This window comes from Stegastes partitus, unplaced genomic scaffold, assembly GCF_000690725.1.
Source record: "Stegastes partitus isolate 25-593 unplaced genomic scaffold, Stegastes_partitus-1.0.2 Scaffold475, whole genome shotgun sequence".
NCBI classification, from domain to species: domain Eukaryota; kingdom Metazoa; phylum Chordata; class Actinopteri; family Pomacentridae; genus Stegastes; species Stegastes partitus.
Window position 1 is genome coordinate 63,473 of NW_007578206.1, and position 25,284 is coordinate 88,756.

At 39.7% G+C, this 25,284-nt stretch overlaps 3 protein-coding genes and 1 non-coding gene across 5 annotated transcripts in view; 3 read left to right on the forward strand and 1 right to left on the reverse strand.

Moving 5' to 3' along the window:
- LOC103360947 (sialoadhesin-like) overlaps positions 1 to 5,364 on the forward strand; it is a 10,315-nt gene extending 4,951 nt beyond the window's left edge. Inside the window, exons 6-9 of the mRNA XM_008286892.1 lie at positions 432 to 695; positions 1,433 to 1,744; positions 1,946 to 2,048; positions 4,214 to 5,364. Coding sequence (XP_008285114.1) covers positions 432 to 695; positions 1,433 to 1,744; positions 1,946 to 2,048; positions 4,214 to 4,277 — 743 coding nt within the window. The 3' untranslated portion in view covers positions 4,278 to 5,364. The remainder of the gene's footprint in view (positions 1 to 431; positions 696 to 1,432; positions 1,745 to 1,945; positions 2,049 to 4,213) is intronic.
- A 170-nt stretch (positions 5,365 to 5,534) lies between these two features.
- LOC103360946 (sialic acid-binding Ig-like lectin 16) lies at positions 5,535 to 12,751 on the reverse strand. Of its 2 annotated transcripts, XM_008286891.1 has the most exons (8): positions 12,687 to 12,751; positions 11,301 to 11,472; positions 8,658 to 9,002; positions 8,342 to 8,563; positions 7,472 to 7,753; positions 6,468 to 6,549; positions 6,319 to 6,352; positions 5,535 to 6,236 (listed from the first exon to the last, which is right to left on the reverse strand). In XM_008286891.1, the coding sequence occupies exons 2-8, from the start codon at positions 11,362 to 11,364 to the stop codon at positions 6,189 to 6,191; spliced, it is 1,077 nt and encodes a 358-aa protein (XP_008285113.1). In that variant the 5' UTR covers positions 11,365 to 11,472; positions 12,687 to 12,751; the 3' UTR covers positions 5,535 to 6,188. The 2 variants fall into 2 exon arrangements, with proteins under 2 accessions (XP_008285113.1, XP_008285112.1); XM_008286890.1 differs by lacking the exon at positions 12,687 to 12,751 and having other exon boundaries at positions 11,301 to 11,636.
- trnaa-agc (transfer RNA alanine (anticodon AGC)) lies at positions 10,537 to 10,609 on the forward strand. Its single transcript has one exon. It is a non-coding gene; the product is annotated as a tRNA-Ala (tRNA).
- Positions 12,752 to 12,785: 34 nt separating the features above from the next.
- Positions 12,786 to 18,336, forward strand: LOC103360950 (uncharacterized). The gene is made up of 6 exons (XM_008286898.1): positions 12,786 to 12,968; positions 13,510 to 13,628; positions 14,263 to 14,486; positions 16,479 to 16,626; positions 17,045 to 17,167; positions 17,263 to 18,336. Exons 2-6 carry the CDS (start codon positions 13,553 to 13,555, stop codon positions 17,310 to 17,312), a joined length of 621 nt encoding a protein of 206 aa, XP_008285120.1. The 5' UTR covers positions 12,786 to 12,968; positions 13,510 to 13,552; the 3' UTR covers positions 17,313 to 18,336.
- The last annotated feature ends 6,948 nt before the right edge of the window (positions 18,337 to 25,284 follow it).

A 25,284-nucleotide genomic window follows, 5' to 3' on the forward strand; every position in this document is an offset into this window, starting at 1 on the left:
AAGTAATGATTGAGAAACACCTGTGTTAAGCCATACTCTTGTTGGTCTTATTTTTTCTCCAGCAAAACTGACTGATTTTTTTTTTTTTTTTCACCTAATCAAAACTCAGCCTCTTCAGTGAATGTGACCAAACTTGGAAAAACCTTTGAGAAACGGTGGCCTTGTTTTTTAACAGCATGGTCCTGGCACAGCAGCGTCCAGGGTGGAAGGGGTTAAATATATACAGCACATGAAGAAGATATCTCGTAAAAACAACTTTTAAAATCCTAGCCGAGACCCCAAAAAAAGAATTTCATGCACTCACATTGGATGTCATTTTGCCCAACTAACATGTGAACAGTTATTGAGTTAAAATATGAAGTTTCTCTGCTTGAAAAAGGAATCTAACCTCATAAGTACTTTTCGACTTTCCTAAACCTTGTTTTCTACAGAGTCCCCCAGTGCAGTCACAGTGTTAGCAAGTCCGTCCACTGTCATCACTGAGGGTGCAGCCGTACGTTTGGCCTGCTGCAGCCCTGCAGCTGGTCCACAGGCCCATTTCAGATGGTACGATAGCACAAGCAGCAGCCTCCAACACAGTGGACAGGTGTGGAATATCAGTGAAGTTACATCTGATCAATATGGCAGCTCCTACTGTCAAATACAGACTGGGGATAAAGTGCAGAACTCAACAACGCTGGCAATTAATGTACAATGTAAGTAAAGCATAAGTGTAATTTGACCTGTTTTCAAATCTACACTCTTATGTTAACATCTGTATTGCACTTGATCATTTATTCATTACCTAGTTTGGTGCTGGGCTGCAAGGTGGCTCAGTGGTTAGCACCATCACCATCTCCGTCAGGTTAGGATAGGACACCCAGGATCTTTATGTGTGGAGTTTTTATGTTCTCTCCGAGGTCTCTGGCTTCCTTCCACAGTCCAAAAACATGTTGAGGTTAATTGGTGATTCTAAATTGTCTTTAGGTGTGAATGTGAGTGTGCTTGGTTGTCTGTCTCGAAGTGTGGCCCTGCCATAGACTGGTGACCTGTCCAGGGTGTCCCGTCTTTGCCCTAAATCAGCTGGGATAGACTCCAGCCCCCCAACGACCCTAGTGAGGATTAGGCGATGTATAGATGATGGATGGATGGATGGATGGATGGATGGATGGATGGATGGATGGATGGATGGATGGATGGATGGATGAATGGATGGATGGATGGATGGATGAATGGATGGATGGATGGATGGATGGATGGATAGTTTGTTCTGACATCTGGAAAACTCCAAAAATCAGATGGATGGTAACAGAAGTTAAGCAAAGTGTTGCTGACAAAGCATTGCAGCTTATAATTTACTCAAGAAACTCCACAAACCTCCCCTCAAAGTTGTATAACTGCGTTAAAATGTGATGATTATGTGTAACTGATCATCTATGTACCCTTTGTCTAGATTCCCCTCGAAACACAACGGTGTCAGTCTCACCTCCGGGGGAGCTGCAGGACAAGCTCCCTGTGACTCTGACCTGCAGCAGCGATGCTAACCCACCCGTGCACACATTCGTCTGGTACCAGGGTGCGGCGTGCCTCCCCGCAACAGACAAAAGCTTTCATCGAGGAAGACAAACTGCGGCTACACCCTCAGGAAGAGGCCCAACGCTCAGCTATGCCAACATCACCACTGAGGAATACGGGCATCACTGTTGTATAGCACGCAACAGGCATGGCTCACAGACTTACAGCATAACACTCAGAGGCTCAAAAGGTTGGTGCATTAACATCCTGTCGCTTATTGAACATAATGCACAAACTCAACTTCAGTTTTGACTGTGATGACCTTCTGCTGCCTCTCCCACATTGTTTCATTCAGTTCACAAAAACTTCACACAGAGATGCTTCAAATGCCAGGTCCTGTAATTTATATACATATGTAAACAGTACCTCTCCATTCTTCTGTCCACTGCAGCAGTGACCCCGTCCGACTCTTCAGGTGGCAGACTGGTGCTTATCGGAGTCACCATTGGAATCCTGCTGGCTATTATAGCAGTAATTGCCTTTCTCATGACAAGGTAGAGTCTCTGCTTCTCTTACACACAATCACTGTCGTTTTCTTTCTTTATCTGCTGTCAGGATTTTCACTTCAGATGCCTTCAGAGTTTCATTAGCTGAACTGGTGCACAGTATAAGTAACATAGTTAAATAAAAAATCAAATAAAAATAGACATTGCTTTCAAACTTTCAAGCATTGTGAAGAACATAATATCTCATAGTCACAGAAAGTGTGCGGTAAAATTATAGGTTGATGCTCAAGCTATTTATATAATCCAGATTTCCAGAGAAATTAACTCTCCTGTTATGTTTGTTTCTCAGTATCAGCAGTGATGTTCCAGAGTCAATTTGACCCGGGGCATGTTTAATCATCCAAAAGTGTCCGAAATCTAAAAAATCTCAGTAAACATTGTTTATATCTTTAATAAATAAAGCTCCAAGAAAACTGGTATGTTTCCTCAAAATTACTTTATCCTACATGCTAAAATTTGCTTCAAAAAATGCCTCAGCTGCAACCAACAGTCATGCAGCAAAAAATCAGTGACCATTCAGGATAGCTGCAGGCAGCGTTTACACAGCAGAGAGGAGAGGAAAAGATGGAACAAGAAAGGAAATAAAACCTAATTGCTTACTGTAATAAAATTAAGCATGACTCAAAAATATTTAGCCTATCTGTGGAATGTCAAACTCCCAATTTCTGACAATGTTGGGAACACCTAAGGGCGCTTTGGAAAATTAATAATCTCTTTTTATTTTTTATATTTTTGATTATTGGTCCTATAACTGTGTTTTACTGCACAAAAGTGAGTACGAAGTGAAAAGAAAGAAAGAAAGAAAGAAAGAAAGAAAGAAAGAAAGAAAGAAAGAAAGAAAGAAAGAAATCTGTGAGAAACCAGTGGTGAACCAGGCCACTCTATGCAGGAACTGCCAGTATATATAAGCACATTTTTTAAACAGCAGGGACTGTATGCAGGTGTAGGACAGCCCTGTTTGTATGCTGTTGCAAACAACACTTAACAAATAATTCCAGAACTCCCGTAGTTTGGTGTCAAGCCGTGCACAGCATATATCAAAATGTGCAGCTGGATCTGGAATGGTGTGCTGTGACTTTTGGTCATGATTTGTAGTTCGGTTTTTTTCAAAATTCTTTAGAAAATGTGTTGAGAACTCCCATTGAAATGAACAGGAAGTTGACTGGACAACTGCCAAAACTCAGACATCTTTGGAACCCTTGTAGCTCTGACATATTGTAGAAACTTCATTCAAAGTTCACATGGGTCACAAGGCTTTGAATATTACTTGTCTAAATCCATGTCTTGATATCTGTTATGGTTTTTATGCAGGTGCAGTTTAAGTTTAATGAGATTTTTTTTTTTTTTTGGGGGGGGGGTATCCAAAATTTTCTTAGAAAATTTCCAAAAAATCCCAGTAAACATTGTGTATATCTCATCATTAACTCTGTTACTAAATATATATTTAGTGCAGTGGTGTTCTTTACCTCTCACAGGTCATGGTTCATTAAAAGAAATGCATATTAAAACTTTTTTTAATGTACATTGGAAAGACCTACATACAAAATACAATCGTTTTACATCACACTGATTTTGAAAAAATTGTATTTTACATTTACATTTTTTTCTTTTTCCGGATTGATGTTGGCAAATCAACACGAGACACCTCCTCTGTTCAGGGTCAAATTGACCCGCTGACCTAAAATCAAGACAAATGAGTCATGAAGATTTGGATATGAAAAGTCTCCAGAGACACTGTGGCACAAAATATAGCCCTGCCTGTCTCTGCATCCTACAGACTGACTGATTCATCCTTTGACTTATGGAGCCCAGCCTGTATGAAGAGCCATATATATGCATGTAAATGCATTTCATCCAGCATCTTCCACTTCTCCCCCCAAAAATGCCTTCCTTCTGTTTGTTTTTTTATTTATTCTAAAATGGGTCAGTTTGGCCTGCAACATAACAGGCGGGTGACTGTAATTTGCCACTTAAAAGTTAGAGTAACGTCCACAATGGTGTAAATACTACCAAAAGATCTACAGTGTCTGTGTTACATGCATGAATAAATTATTAATCGTACTTTTTTTAAGTAACTCAGGATCCTAATAAATTAAAGTCATTGAAGTGTTTAAAATAGAAATGCAAATGATTTTTTTTGTTTATGCTTTCAGGAAACGGAAGTCATCCAGACACCGGTCATACGTCCTCACTGAAACAAGAGCCACAGAACCCTAAAGACTCAGCAGGACTTATTCAGAACAAAGTCACATCCATAACACCCTACACCCAAAAGAGATCTTTTTACAGCACATGTACTTAATACAGGCCACCCTGATGTTCTCCCTGAATGTCAACTATCACTCTTGGTTATGTTCACTCTGGTTGTATTGGTACCTTTTGGCCTGCTTGAGTACACAGTAAAAAGTGAACCTAAAAATCATATAATAGGCATCACTGCACATTCAAGCAAACAGAGACTTCAAGCACTGAACTGAGAGAGGATGAAGTTGAATATTAAGAGAGGAGCAGTTTAATTTTAAAATAGACCTGAAAATGGAAAACAGTCTATTGGCTAGCTGGTTGCTTTTTCCATTCTTAGTGCATTTCCTCTGCGGGACAAGCTAAATACCACTGTCAGGAATTAACCCAGACAAGAAGTATTTTTTATAAGACAAAAAAAATCAGAATACAATCTGTTTCCCCCTATAATTACCAAAACAGTTTTTTGTGCCCTGGTCGGCTGAAGTGTTTCAGTAACAGATGTGGATTTGAATACACCCTTGAGGCTTCGTCACATATGAAAACCACAGGCAACATCTGGAGCTGTTGTTTGAACCTTTACTTTCACTGGCTCTTAACAGCACCCTTCAAATACGCCAACTTCTACTTTACTGTAGAAGCAATGTCCAGGGACAGAGAACACTGCAGGAGTTATCACTGTGCACGATGACGACGACAGAAAATCCAGTCATAATGATCCAATTAAGTGCAGCAAGCAGTTCCAAGTCAGTCCTGTTTGTGTGCTTTAGAGTAAACTCTTCAATGTGATAAGGATGGAACAGATACTGACCAGAGCACAAGGAGAAGTCAGGACGGATGAAACCCGGAGGACAGTGACTCTGACACCAGGATGCTCATGTACAAAATGGACTTGGATATCAATTCTTCATTTCATTAGTCTATTTTTAGAATTCTGTGTTTGTCCGATTTGGCACATCAAAGTGATATTATGTGTAACTTGATTCACACATCCTCTATTTTTAAATGCTGATTAAGCAAACAATAAAGTGCATCATTACCGGTTTTGCACATGTTGCATTAACTCTACTTTTATAGCATTTATCTGATGTTTTTGCAAGAGCAGGTCACTAGTAGTGCACATATTGTATTGTGAGTATTCCCATTGTGCTCAGTCAGCTTCTAATACCAAAACTCATGTTCTGAGATGCATAAAAGTGATTCCAAGATTTACAAAACTGTTCAAAGGCAAACTTGATATGTACATATGACCAAGTTTATTGCATAGCAAAATATGATAATGACATAAAAATACAAAAATAACCAGGACAATATGCCATACAGAACATAATTTATACACTTAGCAGCCAGCATTTGTTCAAAATGTTATTTCTGTTACCATTAAAAACACTTCACATTCTAAAATATAAACCTCCAACAGCCTCAACCCAGCCATGGGAAAGGCTGTACGTGTGTCTTTTGAACTCAGGGGGGCAGCATATCCTGGTTTAACCTCTGATTGTAAATACAATCTGCTGCAACAGCAGTTAATCATTTACTGGAAGGAGCTATTTTCCGATCAGCAACACTGTTCAAACACGGTACAAAACTAGAATTTAAATAATTACTTTGGGTGAATAACATCACCGAAGTTCAAGTAATACTCAAGGTAATGGATGTTCAGCTGATGAATAAACATCAGTCATGTTTTCTTACAGTTCTTTCTCCAGCATTAGAGACATCCATGAAAGGGCTGAACATTAATACTGGCAATCTTGCTGCTCAGCTTCAGCTATTTTTCAGAACTCAGTTGAGCTACCGGTAGCAAACAAACCACAAACATTCTTTTGCCAACGTGCCGAGTCATCTATCTATTGTAACGAAAGGTCATCCTGCTTCTCATGTTTCTTAGCCTTCTACCCGTTTGATGGCTCGGATGTTTTCATAATCATGATTCTGAAACACAACGAGACAACATCAGATATTTGATGAGATTCGTGAGTGATATTTGTAAACAGAACTGGATCCTCGTCCTCACCTCTGTTTCTGAAGCAGAATTACGCCACTGCCTCCTTAAACAGGGAAATAAGAGAAGTTTGCACACTGAACTCTTAAAGTATTTCATGGCATAAAAGAAGCATAGTCAACGGCTGCAAAATTAAAGATGCTATGTGCAACTTTACTCACCAAATCCAGATTACCAACAGTGGAAGCAACAGCAGAATAGCCACTTTCACTCCAATACCAACAAGGAGGATGAGACGATGATCTGTTAGTAGAGGGACAAAAAGTTTAGAGAAATTAACCTAACAAGCTGTAACACATTCAATAGTTATATTCAGTTGATGTTTGTTTAATAGCTGGTAAATAGTGGAGGAAAAACAAAACTGAATTCAACATGTGCAACATTCTTCCAAGTGCTTACAGGTGTTATTGGAAGTGAAGAAACTGGGACTCCATGTGCTACAACTTACATTTTTACAGCCTCTACAAACTCTATGTTTTTCACGTTATTCTGCAAATCAGCTTTAGAAGGATGTTTCAACATGTTGAATGTATTTTTTTCCCAACAACTTTCAGAGAACTTGATCATTTGTCTAATCTCATAATCTCTGTAATGTCATTGCTGTCGCCTCTCTGTCTGTGAAAACACAGCCAGAAGTTCAGATGAAAAGTCTCAGAACCTTTGCTACATAACTCCTGGTAGCAGCTGAGTCAATCATGGCTTCCTGGTTGTGCTGAGGACTGCAGAATTTTTTTTTAATTTTGTTTTTAAATTTTATTTAATGTAAAGATATTTGGATGATGCATGATTTCAAGCTCAGATTTAGTTAAGTTTCAAGAAAAAGATAATTAGTTCAAGGACTGTTAGAAAGCTGAAAATAAATGGTGTAATTTTGACTTCTTTTTTATTTTAAAGATAAAATGATCTTTAAACTGGTTCTGGGGTTCAGAGGGTTAAACTTAACACATTTTCAAAACATCAAAAAAAAAACAAAAAAAAAAACACATTGGACAAAGTATAGACTTTTGTTTGCTGATGGCATGAGAAAGAACTGTTCCCCAGACCTCTAAAATCCTTTTAACCAGAATAGTTGGCAACTTTTAAACTATAATTCTCCAGTTGTTTGAGATATCAGTCATGCAGGTTGTGACTGCTAAGCGCAGTTTAGCTTCGCCATCACACTCACTGTCTGTTTCTGTCACTGTCAGCAGCACATGAGTTGAGTTGCTTTCTCCCAGACGGTTCCTGGTCTGGCAGAAATAGAGTCCAGTGTGGGACGCCTCCACGGAGGGAAGAGATAACACCTGTCCTGACCCCACCTGGAGCAGGGAGCTGGGACTAGTACTCCTGTACCAGGTGTAGCTGTCTGCAGCAGGGTTAGCAACACTGCTGCAGGTCAGATTGACACTGCTGCCCACCATCAGGAGGCCGGCCTGGCTCACCTCAACAGTCACATTCAGTGGAGAATCTGTATTTAAAAAAGACACACAATCAGTGTGCTGTGGCATACATTAAGTTCTTGATTATTTCTGAATTATCCTGAACGTACGTGTTATTGTGTAGATAAGGAAACATGATTTTCACAAAGCTACAAGTAGCAGCAGGTTAGCTTAGCTTAGCACAAACTAAAGAGTTAGTCTGCAATCAGAGGACATAAAAAGTTGTGTTCATCTTTCCCCTTAGAGAGAGACTGCTGGAAAGATTTGTATGCCTTCAAACAGAGTTGAGCTATTTTTCTTTGTTTGAAATCTTTGTGCTAAGCTAAGCTAAAAGGCAGCTGGTGAAGCCTCAAGGGTATTGGTCCAACATGAGAGTGGCATCAATCTTATCGTCTAACTCTGGTCAAAAATGGGCACTTTTCACCAAATGCTGAACTCTTTCTTTAGATGAAATAATCATTAATCATTCATCTTTTTTACACCACATTTATACACATTAAAGTATAAGTAATCAAGAAACACCTAGCTTCAAACTAAAATACTCATGAGAGAACTGTAATTCATCAGCATGTAAATTCAAGAGCTTTTCTCAACAATATCATCATCACTGTACTTACACTGAACATCAAGAGTCACAGGGTCTGATTGCACTGACTCCTGCCCTTCAACAGCACATAAATAATTCCCAGCATCCTCTGCCTGAACTGTGAAATTTGGTTTTGACACTGGATGTCCATTTTTGAACCAGACAGTGTTGGGAAGTTGGCACGATGCTCCACATTCAAGAGTCACATTGTCTCCTGCTCGCACTCTCTCTGGATGGACTCTGGCTTTCAGCTCTGGACGTCATTCAGTCAAACACAGAGATTGTGATATTAAGATACTGAAAACATTAAACCTGAAGAGGAACATGCTGTAGAATGACTTGATTACCTGTGACAGTCAGATACACAGATGTTTTACTATGCCTTCCATATGTATTTGTGTCAAACCTAAAGTAGTAATACCCAGCGTCGTCATTCTGCAGGTCATGAAGTGCCAGGCTGCAGTTGTGCTGCAGGTCACCGACATATTCAGAACGATTTTGATATGATGGAAGGTGTGACAGAGCAACACGTTTCCACAAGCCATCAACCAAGTCCCCCTTGTACCATGCAGTTTTTTGAACAGTTTCACCGTCTGGATAGTTGTATGAGCACCTCAACTCCACCGACGATCCCTTCACAGCACAAGGATTTGGGTTTTCCAACCTCACAGACCAATCCGCATTTATAGTTCCTGTTGAGACAACATAAACCATGTCAAGTAATGCATTTTAATAGTTTTATCAAGAAGCAAACTACTTTGCAACAATTATTATACTGCAAAAAAATTGAAGGGTGAAAAGTAATCAGATGAGAAAATCTGATTTGAAGTGGGTTGTGGTTGGTGTAAATTGTTGTACCACTGTGTTACCACAGCATTGTCAGGTTGCAACCTCTCACTCTGATAAGGCGACCTTGTTAGCAATTGTCCCCAGCCACCTTAAATCTCATATTCAGTAGGTTGTTGGCTCTTTTCTTTTTTGTCTCCATCAACTCCTTCTAGAGATATCGGGCTCAAGCTGTTAAATTTTGCACTGTGGTCACCAACCAGTCACTAGTCTTATACATCCAGACCTTTCTCCACAGAGCTGTTTCATCACTGGAGAATAGTCTGCTGCACCTCATCATTATTCTGCTATGAGCGAAAACATGCACAGGCCTATCTGTATTTCTTTAAAGAAATCACAATCATTTTGGGCAGTGCCGATGCAAAAGACTGAAGGGGGAATTGTTGTGAGGGAACCTTTGCTTTCAGGGAGGTGATCGGTGTCATTAAAACAGGGCTTCCGTATTGCATGGCATGAAGGTAACATCCATCCATCCATTATATCTAAAACCATCCAAAAGTTGCAGTATTTCCAAAACAGTGCTTCCCGTGTCCTCAGCAAAACCAGGAAAACACAACACATCTCCCCAGTTCTCCAATCCCTTCACTGGTTGCCAATACCCCAGCAGATTACTTTCAAGGTTCTCCTACATGTGTACAAGACCATGAACCACAGTGGCCCGATCTACCATCAGGACCTCCTCACCCGTCAGTCTTCATTTTGGTCGCTCGGGTCTAGCAGCCAGAACTGTCTAGTTAGTCCTCACACGAAGCTCACAACCATGAGGGACCGTGCCTGTGGTGGAATCAGCTCCCAGGCTCCATTAGGGCCTCTGGCTCCCTTGCTGCCTTCAGAAGCAGCCTAAACACTCATTTATTCTACTCTGCTTTTAAATAGGGCTTTGTTGGAGTATTTTATATATTTTTTTTAATTGTTTTAAATTTTCAGATTTTCATTTTATTACTCTTCTTCCTGTGAAGCACCTTGAGATGTCGCCTGACTTTAAATTGTGCTGTACAAAATAAAATGTATTATTATTCATACACAGCCAAATCATAAATCTGTAGCATAGCGGAGGGGGGCTGGAGCCTCCCCCAGCATGGTTCACCCTGGACAGGTCGCCAGTCTGTCACAGGGCCGCACAAACAAGCAAACTCCCATTCACACCTACCGAAAGACCCCAGGCCGGGACGCGAACCAGCGACCTTCGAGCTGCGGGGCGACGGTGCTCCTCGCGTGACGCCCTGCGATTTTTGGACGTAGCACCACGCGGCGTTCAGCGATACTGCATTTTAAAGCACTTCCGCATTGACTTTGCTTCTTATCGGAACAGGCACAACGTCTGGCTATTTCCCGGTCCAGACAAAATCCAAAAAAACACGTCACCACATATTGCGTCATGGGGGATTAGCTCAAATGGTAGAGCGCTCGCTTAGCATGCGAGAGGTAGCGGGATCGATGCCCGCATCCTCCAGAGTGTTTCTTTGCCGACCTGTGTGACATTCTGTGTTATGGGGCTGCAGCAGAGCGTACAGGCTTCCTTGCACCACAGCTGACATGCCTCCACTGAAAAGCTGTGTCCATGTTGGGGGTGGTTGCTTGTATTTTCTACCCTCCTGAAGTAAGGTCACTACACTCACTTTAAAAAGCTAATTATACACTGTCTAGGTGTTTAATATTGCACCAGATTTCTTTCTTCTGTTTGCACGTTTTTCTTTCTGCCAGCCCCAGCAAGCTCCTAAAGGCTTTCCTATATAGAACATTAAAGCTGTAACACAAAACAAATGAGTTTAGCTTTTCTTAGCAACTGAAACAGTTTCAAAGCACCTGAAACTATGAAAAAAAAAGGGTTGGCTGTGTGGCTACAAGTGTGAACTTGTATGAATCATGCCCCTGCATCATTTCATTTTTCTTTATCTCCTTTAGGTTCTGACAGATCATTATTCCTGTGTATCCATCTGGACAATCTAACAACTTCTTCTTCTTGTTTACTTCTGTCTCATCTTCCTCATTTAGTGTTGCACTGTATTGAACCATGTAGAGCAGTGCAACGATGACAAGAAATGAATAAAACAGTGTAGATGGGTACATAAAAGAGAAAGTCTGTCCAAATACAATCTTGTCTTTTGTCTTGAAAGGCAAATTCAAAAAGTGTCTCTCCTTACCTGGCTTTATGATGAGAAGCACCAGCACTGCAATCATTTTCTTAACACAAAGAGCACAAAACATCAAATTTCAGAGTGGCCCTGAGGTCCTGGGATCAGATCTGATGGTTTTTCGGTGGACGTGACAGCTAGTAGCATGGATCAGCAGCCGAAATTAATAAACTCCACAGCTCTAGAAATGCAGAGAAAAAAAAAAGTGAAGTTCAGAAGACACAAGCTTTATGTGATAGGAGGGACCAACTGACCCCACCTTCCATCCCCTTAATGAGTCATCGCAATAATCTGAAATTTAACAGGAACAGGGACATGTTTTAGAAAACTGAGATCAGTAGCAGATAGCTGCACAGCTGATTCACGTATCATACGAGGGTGCTGTAGATATGGGGAACTTGCGGTAAGCAGGCTACTGTGTCTTACATCCGTTGGTACTTTCCTGTTTTGCTTGTGTCTCCCTTCAAACTAATTTCCTTCTTTTGCTCCTGTGCACCTCACATGTACTTTAATTTTCTCCATCAAAGTAAATACTAAAGATCACAATTAAAAGGGTGCAGTCGCCTGCACTATTTAAAGAAACAAAGCCAAAGTGTATTCCTTCTATTTATAGTTGTGTCAGTCTCTAACAATATGCTTGTTTGAGTAACTGGCGCAGGACACTCAAAGATAAAGTGCAAGTGTGCTTTGCATGCAACTTCTGCTGTGAGGGCGGCAGGTCACACTGTTTGTTTTTTTTTTTAGAAAGAAGAACTTATTTTAAAGGAACATGTAAAGTCTCCCACCGATCACTGAAAAACAACATCACCTCCATGTATCATAGCTACACATTTTGAATTTTTTTGTGTAAAAATAATCCCTTCCTTCTGTAGTATACTTTAGTAGATGTAACTCTATACCCTGCATGAGCACACCAGCTCATCTAAGACCTTGCTCAAATACTGTAAAACTACTCTACCCTATGGCTGTACTGCCATACATGTTGGGTCTGGGAAACTGATTCTGAAGAAGAAAATAATACAGAAAGCCCCCCACTGCAAGATGACAGGATTGTTCTCTGGGTTTATTATGTATTCAACCCCGTAAATCTAAATCTGTTACAGTTTCAAGATGGAAGTGCTCAGCCATGCATATAAAACATATAAATAACACAGTGTGGATATGTTAACAAGGTAAATAACTTCATTTTCACTTTAAAGCTCACTCTCTAAGTTTGAGAAGTGGAAAGTAAAGAGGCTGGAGGATGACCAAGGAAAAGAGGTGCAACAGATTTGTTTGTGCGTGTGAGAAAAACAAAAAGTCAATGTGGTTCCAGAAAAGCATTATCCCCAGCAGCTATTGTTAGTCCAGGCCATACCTGTTCAACAAGTCTGTTACATGTTTGCAAAAATTCACCTTGTCAGTCAGGTAGTCGTCCACATTCCTTCAGGTGCCTTGTTGTTCTGGACTTCCTCCTTGGCTAGAGTGGGAGGATGGAGCGTGTGCCGACACAGTCTCTTCACTAGACGCTGGGAGTAGATATGTATTAGTCCAGCTCTGAGAAGGTGTCAAGACTTCTGAGAAGATGATTTCAGCAAAAAAATAAAAAGTAGGACTTTTTTGCAAGGAGCAACACTATAATTTTCAAATAAGGAAGCTACCTACTGAGCTGCTTGGGGATTTCCAGTTCATATTGTGGTTAGTGTTAATGATCTTCTATTTCTTGTCTTTTTTTGTTTTTTTTACTTCACACTATTGGTTATGTTTTTAAAAAAAAGAAAAAAATAGTCAAATTTGGCACAAAGAACTGCTAAACTTCTTTAACAAATAAATTTTAACATCCAGCAGGTATTAATGACAAAGACTCAGTAAACAAAATACAAGAGTTTATATGAAATGGAGATTGCCTGTGTGCTTTTCAGATGTTTACAGCAAAAGGTATGGCACAAAAAATACACTCAAAGGCAATTTCACTGGAAAAAGAAATGCTAGAGGGGAGAAAATACAATATGGTTGTATTTATTACTTTTGTCTAATGTCACTGTTTTATTAAGATTGAAATGGGAAATTCTCCATTTGTCTATGACAAAAGGACTAAGACCTTGACTTACTGTATACTTGATAATAATATAATTCTCATCCAGTTGAAAAGCTTTGATTTAAAATGTTTGTAACAACAGTTCTTTCTGAAGGACTCATCCTGTCTGAAAACTAAAATTACATTGCTGAAACTTTCCAGATTAATTTATGGAATAAAACACTGGAAGTGAAGAAAAGGTAAAATGAGGAAGAAGAGGAAAGTTTCTCATGTCTGCTTGTTGCTTCTGGCTTTGCTCCACATCGGCACACCCTCCTCAGGTAACTAGCTCCATCCCCAATTTCAAAATGCCAGCTTCATACACAAACAGTGCTGTGTTACACTGAAAACAGCACATTCTAAATTGAAGACATCTATATATTGCTGTTTCTAAGGAAGTACTATTCTCAGACTGGCCACAGCTGCAGGCAGGATGGTCTCACACTGATCAACATCTTGTAATCTGTAACATTTATAATTAAAATGTCAGAGGGATTTTGGTGTCACACTTCCTCATTCTTCTGCAAACAGGGGAAGGGACTTTGCTTTGTGTCTCAAGTAGCATTTTTCTTGTGATTGGCAAACAGCAAGGGCGGATATTTGTTTTGCATGTAACAACAACACAACTCAATCTGAGTATTATATATATATTTAGCAATTTCCCTGAGGTCTTGTACCAAAGGGATTAATACAATTTTATTCTTCTAATTCTAATTCTAATTCATATATGTAACAATCTGCAATTTTCTGAAACTGAAAGTGGCTTACTAGATTTTACTGCTGGTAATAAATAAATTGAAGATATATATTGTGTACCTATGTACTGATTTTATCCAATAATATTCTCTTTTTTTTCTGTCTTTTACGTCCTGTATCTCTCACATACGTACAATCAACACCTAATCACTGTTTCAGCTCAAAACACCACCACAGTCAGTACCAGCACCACTTCAGCACTGAACTCTACAGCTCTCAGTTACCGCACACGTCCAGTGGATGTCGAAGTGGCTGTGGGAGAACCGGCAGAGTTTCGCTGTGGAGTGCCCGAAACATCTCCAAACCTCACATTCACCTTCTACGGGAGTCACGGCAACTACAGCCTCACCTGCCCTCATGGCCACGTGGAAGACATCCCCGAGGTGAGGTGGAGATTATCTGACATCATACAGGGTTGTTTTTCTAACTGTTATCTTGAGTGGGTTTTTTTGTTATTGTTGTTGTTGTTGTTGTTGTTTTAATCAGGACGCGTCCCTGTTCCACATTTAGTGGCTAGTTACTGCCCCACTACTAATGGCCAGATAAAAAGTAGTTCTCAAACACAATATTAAATTTGAATTAATTATAATAAATAATAATAAAATTAATAATAACATGCTTTTGCTGTATTCACAATATTTATATCATTAACAGATTTAATATCAGTCTTTACTGCGTGTTTACTGATTTTACACTTCCTGGATGCGGGGCCACATGAGTGTGTATGGAGCTCGAAAAACTTTTCGTGATCATGTGACCTTGGCCCGGGTTCTGATTGGCCGCTGGAGATTTTCTCACAGGGCGCAGCTCAGTGCGTCCCAGACCCGTCCATTTTTGCTGTAAACCAATTACTTTTGTCTGTATTTGCTTTTGTCTTCTGTTGTTGGACATCAAAACTGACTTTGACGTTGCGCTTTAAATATCTGACACCGTCACACGGCCTTTGCCCTCCTCTGCTACTCGATGACAGCTAAGTAATGATGGCCTAATGCATTGGCCATGCTGCCAACTGGGAAAAGGCTGACCACAGAGATGAGTGACTTCAACCAAAAAGCAGTTGAGAAGTTTGCTGAGCAGAAAAAGAGAAGAGCCAAATTTTTGTTCGCAGGGCTCCAGACTGCACTTGCAACCTTTTTTGAGTGTGTGAATTGGTGAGCATGATGGTCATGAAGCTGTATTAGTGTCGCTGTAAACGGCACAGGAAGCTGCTGTGTTAACCACAGTGGCAGAAAGTAGAACTTTTACTGCAGTATTTACACTTCAAAATGAGGTCCCTTCGTGAGAAACAGACCTGGATTCGCTGTTTTTCTGCTCATAGAAAAGACCGCGTGTAGAATACATGTAACTCGGTTTAACTTTGGACAAATCTGACATGATAATGCCCAGTTTATTATTTTTAAAATCATTTTTTATGGCACACCACAGCCACCAACAGCATCTACCACAGCCTGCTATGTGAGGCGTTTAGGGAGCATCAGTAAATCGTTGTGTCTTATCGATAAGAAAATGTTCAGCAAGTCATACGTTTTGCCTTTGACCAGGTGGGAGGTGCAACAAAATGAGAAAGTGGGTCGCACCAGTGCTACCAGTGAAAACATTAATCTGGAGTCCTGAATTGTGTTTTGAGTTTGTACAGATCCTGTAAATATTGATGAATATTTGATGAATGGTTTTGAAATTTAGTTCTGGTAAGTCTTAATAATGTTAAATTAGATTATGATTAGAATATCCTCCAAAGGTAGAACATTTGCATTCCTGGAAATAGTTGTGCCTGATGTTACTTATATTCTAATTTTTTTATTTAAAATAAAAGGTCGTTTGTGCCCCCCCACCAAAATTTTCCACCAGCCGCCACTGACAACCGCTATGTAAAGAACATTTCCCGCCCCCTCAGTGCATTTTGCATTTTGCAGTTGCTTCTATACATAATTACTGGTTGCCTTTGACACAGGATTCAAAGAGCATACCAGTGCACAAAGAAAATATGACGTGCATGAACTAAATGCGAAGCTGACGACAAAAGGTCAAGACATCCACGACTACATTTGAAGTTCTGAATGTTTGCTGTACTCAGTAGTGGATTTCTCCACCATGTAGTACTGAAACCACCACTGGTCTCGTCATACCAGCAGGAGCTGAGTTTCATTATGGTTTTGTGGGAACACTGTAAAATTGTTGTTCGAAAAATTGCTAATACCTGCAGTGGTGGTATGTTGACCATAATTTATTTCGGCTGCACCACTCTGCCCTCATCATCCAGGTATCTATTACATCTACCTGCCGACACTGTGCAGATTTATGGGGTGCTGGATCCCGTCCCGGCTCACATTATGGTTATATTCTTATAAATATCCTGTTCTCCTTTCTCTTTTCAGGCTCTCTATGGAAGCTGTTATATGAAGGATGGAGAGTCACTGGCTGTGTGGACCCTCCGGGGAACCTCCTTTCCAGACAACGGCACAAGTGTCATCTGTCAGCAGTCAAAGAATCCTGATGCTGCTGCTGCTGTCCTGCATGTTTATGGTGAAGATTTTCTCATTCAAGATCCAATTACAGATGCCCTGGTCACTCAGTAGGTTGAGCGGGTGACCTGTAAACGAGGGCTATAGTCCCTGACGCAGCAGCTATGGATTCGAATCCAGCCCATGGCCCTTTGCTGCAGGTCCTTCCCCCACTCTCCCCATTTTCCTGTCTTCCTCTCTCTACTATCCTGTCAATAAAGGCAAAAAAAATAAAATAAAAATTATATTAATTAAAAAAAAAAATAAATAATCAAATTGTATTGTAAAATCTTCAGTGACTTTAGTTCAGTGTAATATTCTTCATCGGCCCCACCTAATGATGCAAAAAATGGACACAAAAATTGATACAATGATACAAAAACTGACTTGGACGTATACATCTTGCTAATTCATTCACTCTAATCTTGCCTTTTCTTCAGATAACGGTGCGAGCTACTCAGTTCTCATTGGCTGCGTCATTGGAGGTTTCTTTGGCATCCTGTTGGTGTTTGGTTTACTGTACGCCGTGCTGTACAGATCAGAGAGTTTCTGGAAGTGCTTCGGTAAGAAATGATTCAATTCACTAGTGTAAAAAATATTACTCAGAACTGACAGATTGAGAACTGACAAATATTATTTAATATTTCTGTGCTTTTAGGGGGGTCAGAAACCGAAGACGACATGACCACCATAGTAACAAAGGACTAAAGGAGGACACCAAGACAAGACTTTCTTCACAAAGAGGACAGGAACCAGAACTAACTGATTCTATTTTTAATTCTTTGACTAATCTAAATGAAGGGACAGCTGGGCCGGCCCAAATAAGGAGATAATGTTGTTGAGGCCGCCAGATCCAGTGTGTCCACTGATAGCATCAGATCCTTGTTTTGCCTTCAGCTATTAGACCTTGCAATTCACAGCCTAAATGTGTACAATATTGTATATTATAGCCAGATAACCTTCCCCACTTATGTTGGATCCTATGCTAATGTTCACTGCCTTCTCAAATTACATGTAAAATGCTTTGCTGCTGTTCTCCTATTTTCTAAAACAGTTTAACATGTAGAAAACTGTATAAAGTTTTCAAAAGCTTTGAAAAGGGGTATGTCCAGTAATCTGGTGTTTCACTGAATGCTCAGTGGTTTCAGCTACGTGATAAAAGCATTAACAGCTGCTGGCTGAACTACTGACCACTGCACTCACTGGTTACATGTTATGAAAGTGCTGAGCAAGTGATAACAAAAAGATTGTCTGCAGATTGCTGCCGGTTAAATGAGGAACAGTGGAGTAGCTGAACTTTCAGCTCCTATGTTTTACAGCTGTAAAGTGACAAGCTATTTTCAAAATATTCAGTGACAGACGTTTCAGATCCTTTTAATCCAACTGCACTTCCACAATTTGTCCACTTGAGAGAAGCACCTACTATGAAGTGAAGCAACAAATTGCATCAGAACATGTTGCACTCAATTAAAACTATATTGAAGAATTTGATTTCTTTTGGATTCATTTTATGAAGTGACTTGGTTGTGATATTGTTGTTATGCAAAGTATTTTTATACATTTGCGTTGTGAAGTAAACTTTCCTAAAGTCATTGTTTTTGCATAAACTACAGTAGCTCCTTTTTCCACACTTACTCAGGCAGGTATTTCTTTTTATGTTGCTGCTATGTTTAGTGTGTGACCCATGACCACTGTACAGTTATAAGACACAAAGGAAGTGCATTTAAATCCTGCTCTGTTTAAATGATTTCTCTGGATTTGCTGCTGTGTGCGTTAGGTTCAATGTACACCCTAATCTGATTATCATTTACTGCAAGTGCATACTTCCAATCTTTGTTACGTTTTTGTTTAATTCAGGTCCAGAAAATCTTAATGAAGTCCACCAAACGTTTTGATATGGCCATGGGGCACTGTTTAATACGACTGCAGTGACATAATAAATATTATGTCTGCATGGAGTCGAATACATGCAACTTTTTATAAATTTAACTACAATGGACTCTTAGCTATAAAACCCATGGACTTGTTGAAAAAAGGCATCTTTGAATATGTGTAAAAGTTAAAACTGTTTATTGTGATGTGCAACAGCATGTGAACGGCAGAGATCAGAGAAAAGACACACATGGAGTCGTGATGAGTATGTGACCACGTGTCTTTTGCTGCCCTCTCCTGGTGAACTCTTTATACGTCTGCTTGTGTCAGGAGCAGAAGCTCAACAGTGTTGTAGCCTTGTTTATACTTTCAGGGTGTTTTCTTTCTGCATAGAGGATTCTAAAGAGATTTTAGCTCAGCAAAAAGGAAACCCAACAGTGCCTATAATTCAGAGTGAAAGGTTTTGTTCATTAGAGTTTCATTTACTCAAGACCCTTGATTATCAGATGGTCAGAGATAACAGGAAAATGCACAGGTAGTGTAGACAGTGTGTTTACTTTATGTCGTTTTAAAAAGCACAAAGAAAATGACTTTATTTCAACTGGGGGTACAGTATGTTATTGAAATAAAAGTGGGAAGAAATTGCTTTTCTGATGCCGTTTTGCTACTCATGAAACTCAATGCAGTCGCTCACATGGTTGTTTTAAAATAATGCACAGTCTCTACTTTTATATCAACTGGTTTATATCAACTTCGACTGCTGTTTGAGTTCCTTCGACTGTGTTGTGACACCTGATAGAGCTGCACGGACAGCCAGAAAGACACACACACACAGACAAACAGACACACAAACACAGGACAATCAGCAGGAGAGAATTCTTGTCTTTTAGTTGATATAATAGAGGTAGTATGGAGCAGCGTGTTGATTCAGCTGCTCATCCACACCTCAGTTCACTCAGTGATAGGTTTCTGTCTCGTTTCTTTGTATTCTGCAGAACTAAACAGAAAGTCTTGGCCTGTGGTGTTAGTGTGCCACAAGATCGAATGAAAAATTATGTATTTAGGAGTTAGCTGGGTCATGCTTGCTCCTGACTCTCTCTTCATGTTTTTATGTGCTCGCTGGAAGAAAATAGCTATCTTGGAGCTTTGTCTAAATACACAACACTCCTGTTATTTGGCCACTAACTTGCAAAGCTCTACATTATTGACTTTCCAAATATGAGCCTGCAAGTAAGTAGATCATAAGAGTGATATCTTCCGGAACTAAATAGTAATTTTATCAAACAGTCCAAATCACTAATAGACTTGTTTATTTTTGATTTCCTAAACACTGAAAGGTCTGTCCATATGTGGTGATAATGTAACTACTTTGCCAACAGGAAAATATCCTGAGCTGGGATGGAGCTCAGGAACAAAGGATTTAACTGTATAAACTTTGACTCTGTGTGTGACAGCTCACTTGTCTTAAAGTCAACAGTGTGACTGACCCGAACTGATACTGTCCCCATTTTGGCAATAATTAATCATTATAAGTAATTAATAAAGCAACTGTACACACTGTATACTACTCTCACTTTGGCGATGGTCTAAGAGATCCTGGATATCGGACACTGCAGGTATTTAATACATTCAAGAACTGGAAGCAACAAACTGAACATGTTTTAAAAACAAAAATGCAGATTATATCCATTATTGGTGAGTGTCATTAACTTGAGCTGGTAGTTTTTATCGTAGTAAAGTTTATTTTTATGGACATTTCAGTTTGAAGCCTAATTGATGTGTGGGATGAAAAAGGTCTTTGTATGTGGTACACAAACTCTGTGTTTTGTGCTCTCGGTGATGCTTTTGGACCAGTATTGGTGCTGAAATGTGGAAGAAGTCTTCCTCAAATTCCTTAACACAGCTCAAAGTAGTGCCGCTTATGTGTGCCTGTCAGCGTGGTTCAGACTTGTGCCGTGTTAAAAGTGACATGGAAGTGATTGCTGTTGCAACTATTACAGAAAAGGGACCGAGGTTGACAGCTGGACTCTTCTCCTCTGTGGTTCTGCGGTGGTGGAACAAGTTACCAAACTCTGTTCAATCTGCTGACTCCCTCTCAGTCTTTAAGAAAAGACTAAAGACCCAGCTCTTCACTGAACACCTTTGCACTTGACAGGCCGAAAAAAAAACAAAAAAACAAACCTATTGCCTTCCACACAGCCTGCTACTGGCATCAACGCCCTATCACACTTGAACTTGTTCTATGACACTTATCTAGATTGTTTTCTCCTGACTAGATCCTTGCTTGTGTTGTATCTGCTCCCAGATGTACGTCGCTTTGGATAAAAGCATCTGCCAAATGAAATTGTAGAATTGTAGAAAAGAAAGTTGCTAATTTAGACATGAAATGGAGCATGCTGCTGTCAGATTATGGACTGTAGTGCATGTCTGAATGGGACTTAAGCTAACCTGTTCTCAGACCTTTAGTTCTGCTGTTTATGGACAAACACCCTGAAATACCACCATAACGGAGACGTGTGTGTTGCAGTGTGTCTGTGTGTGTCTGAGTGTGTGTGTGTCTACTGATAACCTACATTGTTTAGTGTGTGTTCTCAAGATGACCTTTACCAAAGACAAACAATTTAACTTGCTACACCGATCACATGTGAGGAAAGAAGAGTTAAACTGTTACAAATGAAGCTAAAGAATAATGACGCAATCATACAAGTTAGTGGTGGAGCCACTAAAAGTTTCACAACTTTTAGAGTCATTTCAGCTGCCTTACAGCTGGCCTCTATCTGATGACCTCCTCCAAGGAAAAGGGAGACTTGTACCAAGTGTCTTGTCTTCTCAGTCTGAGACTTGAAGTTAAAAAGATCTGTGTGTCGTCTTTATTCTTTAGTTGCATCTAAAATCATTTCAACCTCAGTGTTTATCAACATATCGAAGAGTTGCCGTTGTAAATGTAATTCAAACATGGCCTACTTTTACCAATAGAGGTTTTTAATGTTAAGGATGGGCTTTGCACTGATTCCTCAAGTGACAACAAAGAACAATATGCTATTTTAACTCAGGGTCATTCCATATACATTTAAATACTAATGTAACACGGTGACATACAAGTTTGTCATCAAAATGCTCATTAAAGAGGAGAAGAGGGTGTCTTGCTGAGGAAGACTTCAATCAGAGCAAAACACTTTCATTTGCTAAAACACTGTCTGCAGTTAGAATCATCCCAGTTCTTATATTTACTGACAGAAATACCACACTGAGAATCCTCTGTTTATTCTCCAGGTCCTCTAATTCTATCAGTGACGTGCCAACGTCATGGAACAAAGTGACCTTTATTTAGTCTCACTAACAATGATACAGACAACTGGTGCTTTATGCAGCAAACACACAGCTACAGAGCTGTCCAAAGGCATCCATTCTGTTCCTTTTGTATGCTAGATTGAATTAAAAATCAGTTGAAGGTATTTAGATTGTAACGCTGTCTCAAAAGAAGACCCTGAATATGGTCTTCATAGGGTAAGTTAGTTCAGTATTACATAGTGATGTAATGTGAAAAATATGATGGCAATGAGGTAGACACTGTAAGTTTCATGTTTATTCTCTCTCCCTGCTTTCTTGTCACCAGCTTCCCCTGTATCGGCTGTCAAATTATTGTTTTATCACTGACACACACAACCACACATACCTTGAAATGTGTCTCTTTGTGTCGGTGTCATTCTTTATCTCTTCTGTCCTTGCAGTTATCATTTGTTAAGAGACTGATACATGCCTCTGCTTTTTTCAGTGGGTGACAGAAGAAGGTATAAATAGTCACATCAGCACTGTGACTCAAGCATTCGCATATTTGTGCACACGTGTATACCAGGATAAGGGTAACATTAATGTGCATTATGAGCTGTACAAACACGTTTTGTTAAGTAACAGAAATCATTTTCACCTGCGTAGCTGTGTGGGCTTTACATAAATTAAACTGATGTTAACAAACAACACAGTCTCTTTAGAGTGAGATTGATGAAATCTGACAAGATATAAAATATCTCTACCTCCTGCTCACGTGTAGTAGAAGGAAAATGCCTGCCAACCATCAGACCAACACAGTGCCATCTATTCCATAGAGAAAGGAGCACCGAAGGATACCTGGATACCTTGCAGAGCCTGAGAAAGCAAGGAAAAAAATGAGGGTGGGCATGTGAGGAAAAGCAAAATAAGAGGAGAGGAATAATATATTGTACAACACACACTCACTCCCTCCTCTCTTTGTCTCGTCTTATATTTAGAAATACACTTGAAACATAAAAAATGGTTTTGAAGCCAACACTGAGACTGCAGTGCTTCGAGTGACCACTTGAGGCTCGCTCCAAAAGCAAGCAACTCTCCATAGACCATGATGTCAAAATGTTTAACTTTACAGCCTGTTTACAGTCTGGTACAAAAACCTGTTTTGGTCTCTATAGCTAATGTTTTATATTTTTGGATTATTCAGGAGTTAGGAGGAGTCATGAACGACCAGGATGGCGATGACCAGAGCAACCATGCTGAGCTTCAAAACGTCTCTTCAGGAATCCTACAGGTGACATCACAGAGGGTTCGTCCATCTTTGTGTGCAAGCTATGACGTTAAGACAGGACCTGTGGGGGTGTCCTGTGGTGCCTCTGAGGATCAGGCTACCTCCAGCATTTTCCACAGATGCTTGATCAGATTGGAATCTGGGGAGTTTGGAGGCTGGGTCAATGCCCTGGGCTTTTTGCCATGTAGCTGTTTCTGAGCAGTTTTGTGTTTCGATGTGTGGTACATGCCAAAGTAACAGCCACCCAAGGTTTCCATTGTATTTTAACAAGATGATCCATGCCATTCACATCACCTGTGGCTGATCGATGTAGTCTATTAACTCTCCATGAAAACGACCCCTCTGAGGCAAACTACAAAGTGCTTTCACTCTGTGATGTACCTGAACATGCTGATGTTTATGGAATAACACTGCCACTGGTCTCTGACACCTGCGGAAATGCATCAAGCCAGCAGTCACACTGGACACGTGGACACTTAAATGTTTACATCCCAAATAAAGAGGAGGAGCAGGTGGTACTTATTCAGGTAAAATAGAAAAGACTCACTTTTCACCCGGCAGTGTCTTGGAACATTCACACACACTCCTCTGCACCTGAATCATCAGCTCATGTAAGTACAGGTATGGTGGAGAGAGGCATGATGGGAATCAGGATTTTAGGTTCAAGGTCACTTTGATAATTATTTAATAATTATTCATGTAGATAGTGTGGGTGTTTTGAGCTTTTAAGGACAGATAAATATGTGCAGAAAGCAAGTTCATTTCAGGAATGCATTAAGAAGGTGCTTTTAAATAGTAGTAGATAGAAAAAAATCATCAAAGAAAACCAAAAAGCAACGATGTAACGTTGAATGATAGCTGATGTTTCATAAATGAAGAATGAATGTTCATTTGTTCCTCTGCTTGTAGAGGGCATGTAGAGCTTCTGGCACATTTATGACATTCTGTTCATGTGTGCAACAGGAGTCACAGTTTGGGATGATTTTTGTCTTTCATTCATCCAACTTTGATTATTCTGTGTACTCTCCTATTTGATCATGATTAATTTTCATGTATTTTCTTAATTAAGACATATATGTCTAGCACACCATAGTTGAGAATGCAGTAAATGTTAAAAGGACTGAAATGAGATGTCATTTGACACTGAAATGTACCAGTTTTAACCGTGTCTCAACACAGCCACGAAAACGGGTGAAATCAAATAATCGATCTTATAAGGCACAAGCGAAAGGACACTGCTCTGTTCTGCTTGTTGCTGCTGCTTGTCTGAGAAGCTGGGAGGTATTTTAGACATGGAATTTGAATGACACCGGCTTAGTTGACCTTGACTAATGTCATGCTAAATGTTATTGTACTGCAAGAACCCTCTGACAAAGGTCATGATGGAAGAAACACAAATGGAATAATAATATGGCTCTGTATTATCTCTGTGTCCAAATGATGTTAATTTATTAAAAAGCTGGACACACAGTTTATCTGTGGAAGATGTTACAAAAAGAACACTGTTAAAATCAATTTAAAAAATATGCCTCAAGCCAGCATTTTAGCTTCTGACGTTGCAGCCATTTTTTTTAAAGCATGAAACGTCTTTTATCTTTTACTATGCTTGGTACAAAGAATGTGCAGGGTTGTTAAAAATTCAACCAGTGAATGGAAAATCTGTTTGAGCAAGACAGAAGCGAGCAAACAAGAAAGCAAAGGTGCTAAATTTTCAAAATGCTGTGAATCTTGTTGGCCCAAGGGTGTTGAAGGTCAGTTAGCAATGACACTGAGGTTGCTATATTTTGCACAAGGTCTTTCCTTACACGTCATACACAGGATTTATAAACGGTTATGAAAGAGAATTTTATGCACAGAGCTAGTTACTGCTAAACAAAGGACAATGTGGACAGTATAATCTTTTTTTTTTTTTTTTTTACATTTTGTTTAAAATGGGTTAGAGAACAGACTGTTGGCTTGTGTTGGTCTGCAGTGACCTCCAAAAAATTATGACCAAAAAAAAAACAAATTCAGCTTTAGTACTTTGGCCAAGTTAACAATAACACTTGCATATGTGTATACCTATTATTTAAAGTATAAATCTTATTCATATCTGTGTAAAGCTGTTTTTCCTCCATGAGAATGATGCATAAGACTTAAACTTTATAAAGTTACTAATAAACTTAAAGTTAAAAGGTTTAAGCAACTTTTACTGTAAAGCACATGACAGTGTTCGGCTGTGTGCAACGAAGATTTCTGCAGTTGAGTTTA

Excerpts from the sequence above, each read along its gene's own strand:
- LOC103360950 (XM_008286898.1), top strand. The coding sequence starts at position 13,553 with ATGAGGAAGAAGAGGAAAGTTTCTCATGTCTGCTTGTTGCTTCTGGCT. Across the intron at positions 13,629-14,262 it reads CATCGGCACACCCTCCTCAG|CTCAAAACACCACCACAGTC; the intron begins GTAACTAGCTCC and ends TCACTGTTTCAG. Across the intron at positions 16,627-17,044 it reads TGCTGTCCTGCATGTTTATG|ATAACGGTGCGAGCTACTCA; the intron begins GTGAAGATTTTC and ends CCTTTTCTTCAG.
- LOC103360946 (XM_008286891.1), bottom strand. The coding sequence starts at position 11,364 with ATGTTTTGTGCTCTTTGTGTTAAGAAAATGATTGCAGTGCTGGTGCTT. Across the intron at positions 8,564-8,657 it reads TGTGTATCTGACTGTCACAG|AGCTGAAAGCCAGAGTCCAT; the intron begins GTAATCAAGTCA and ends AATGACGTCCAG. Across the intron at positions 7,754-8,341 it reads TGTGACTCTTGATGTTCAGT|ATTCTCCACTGAATGTGACT; the intron begins GTAAGTACAGTG and ends TTTTAAATACAG.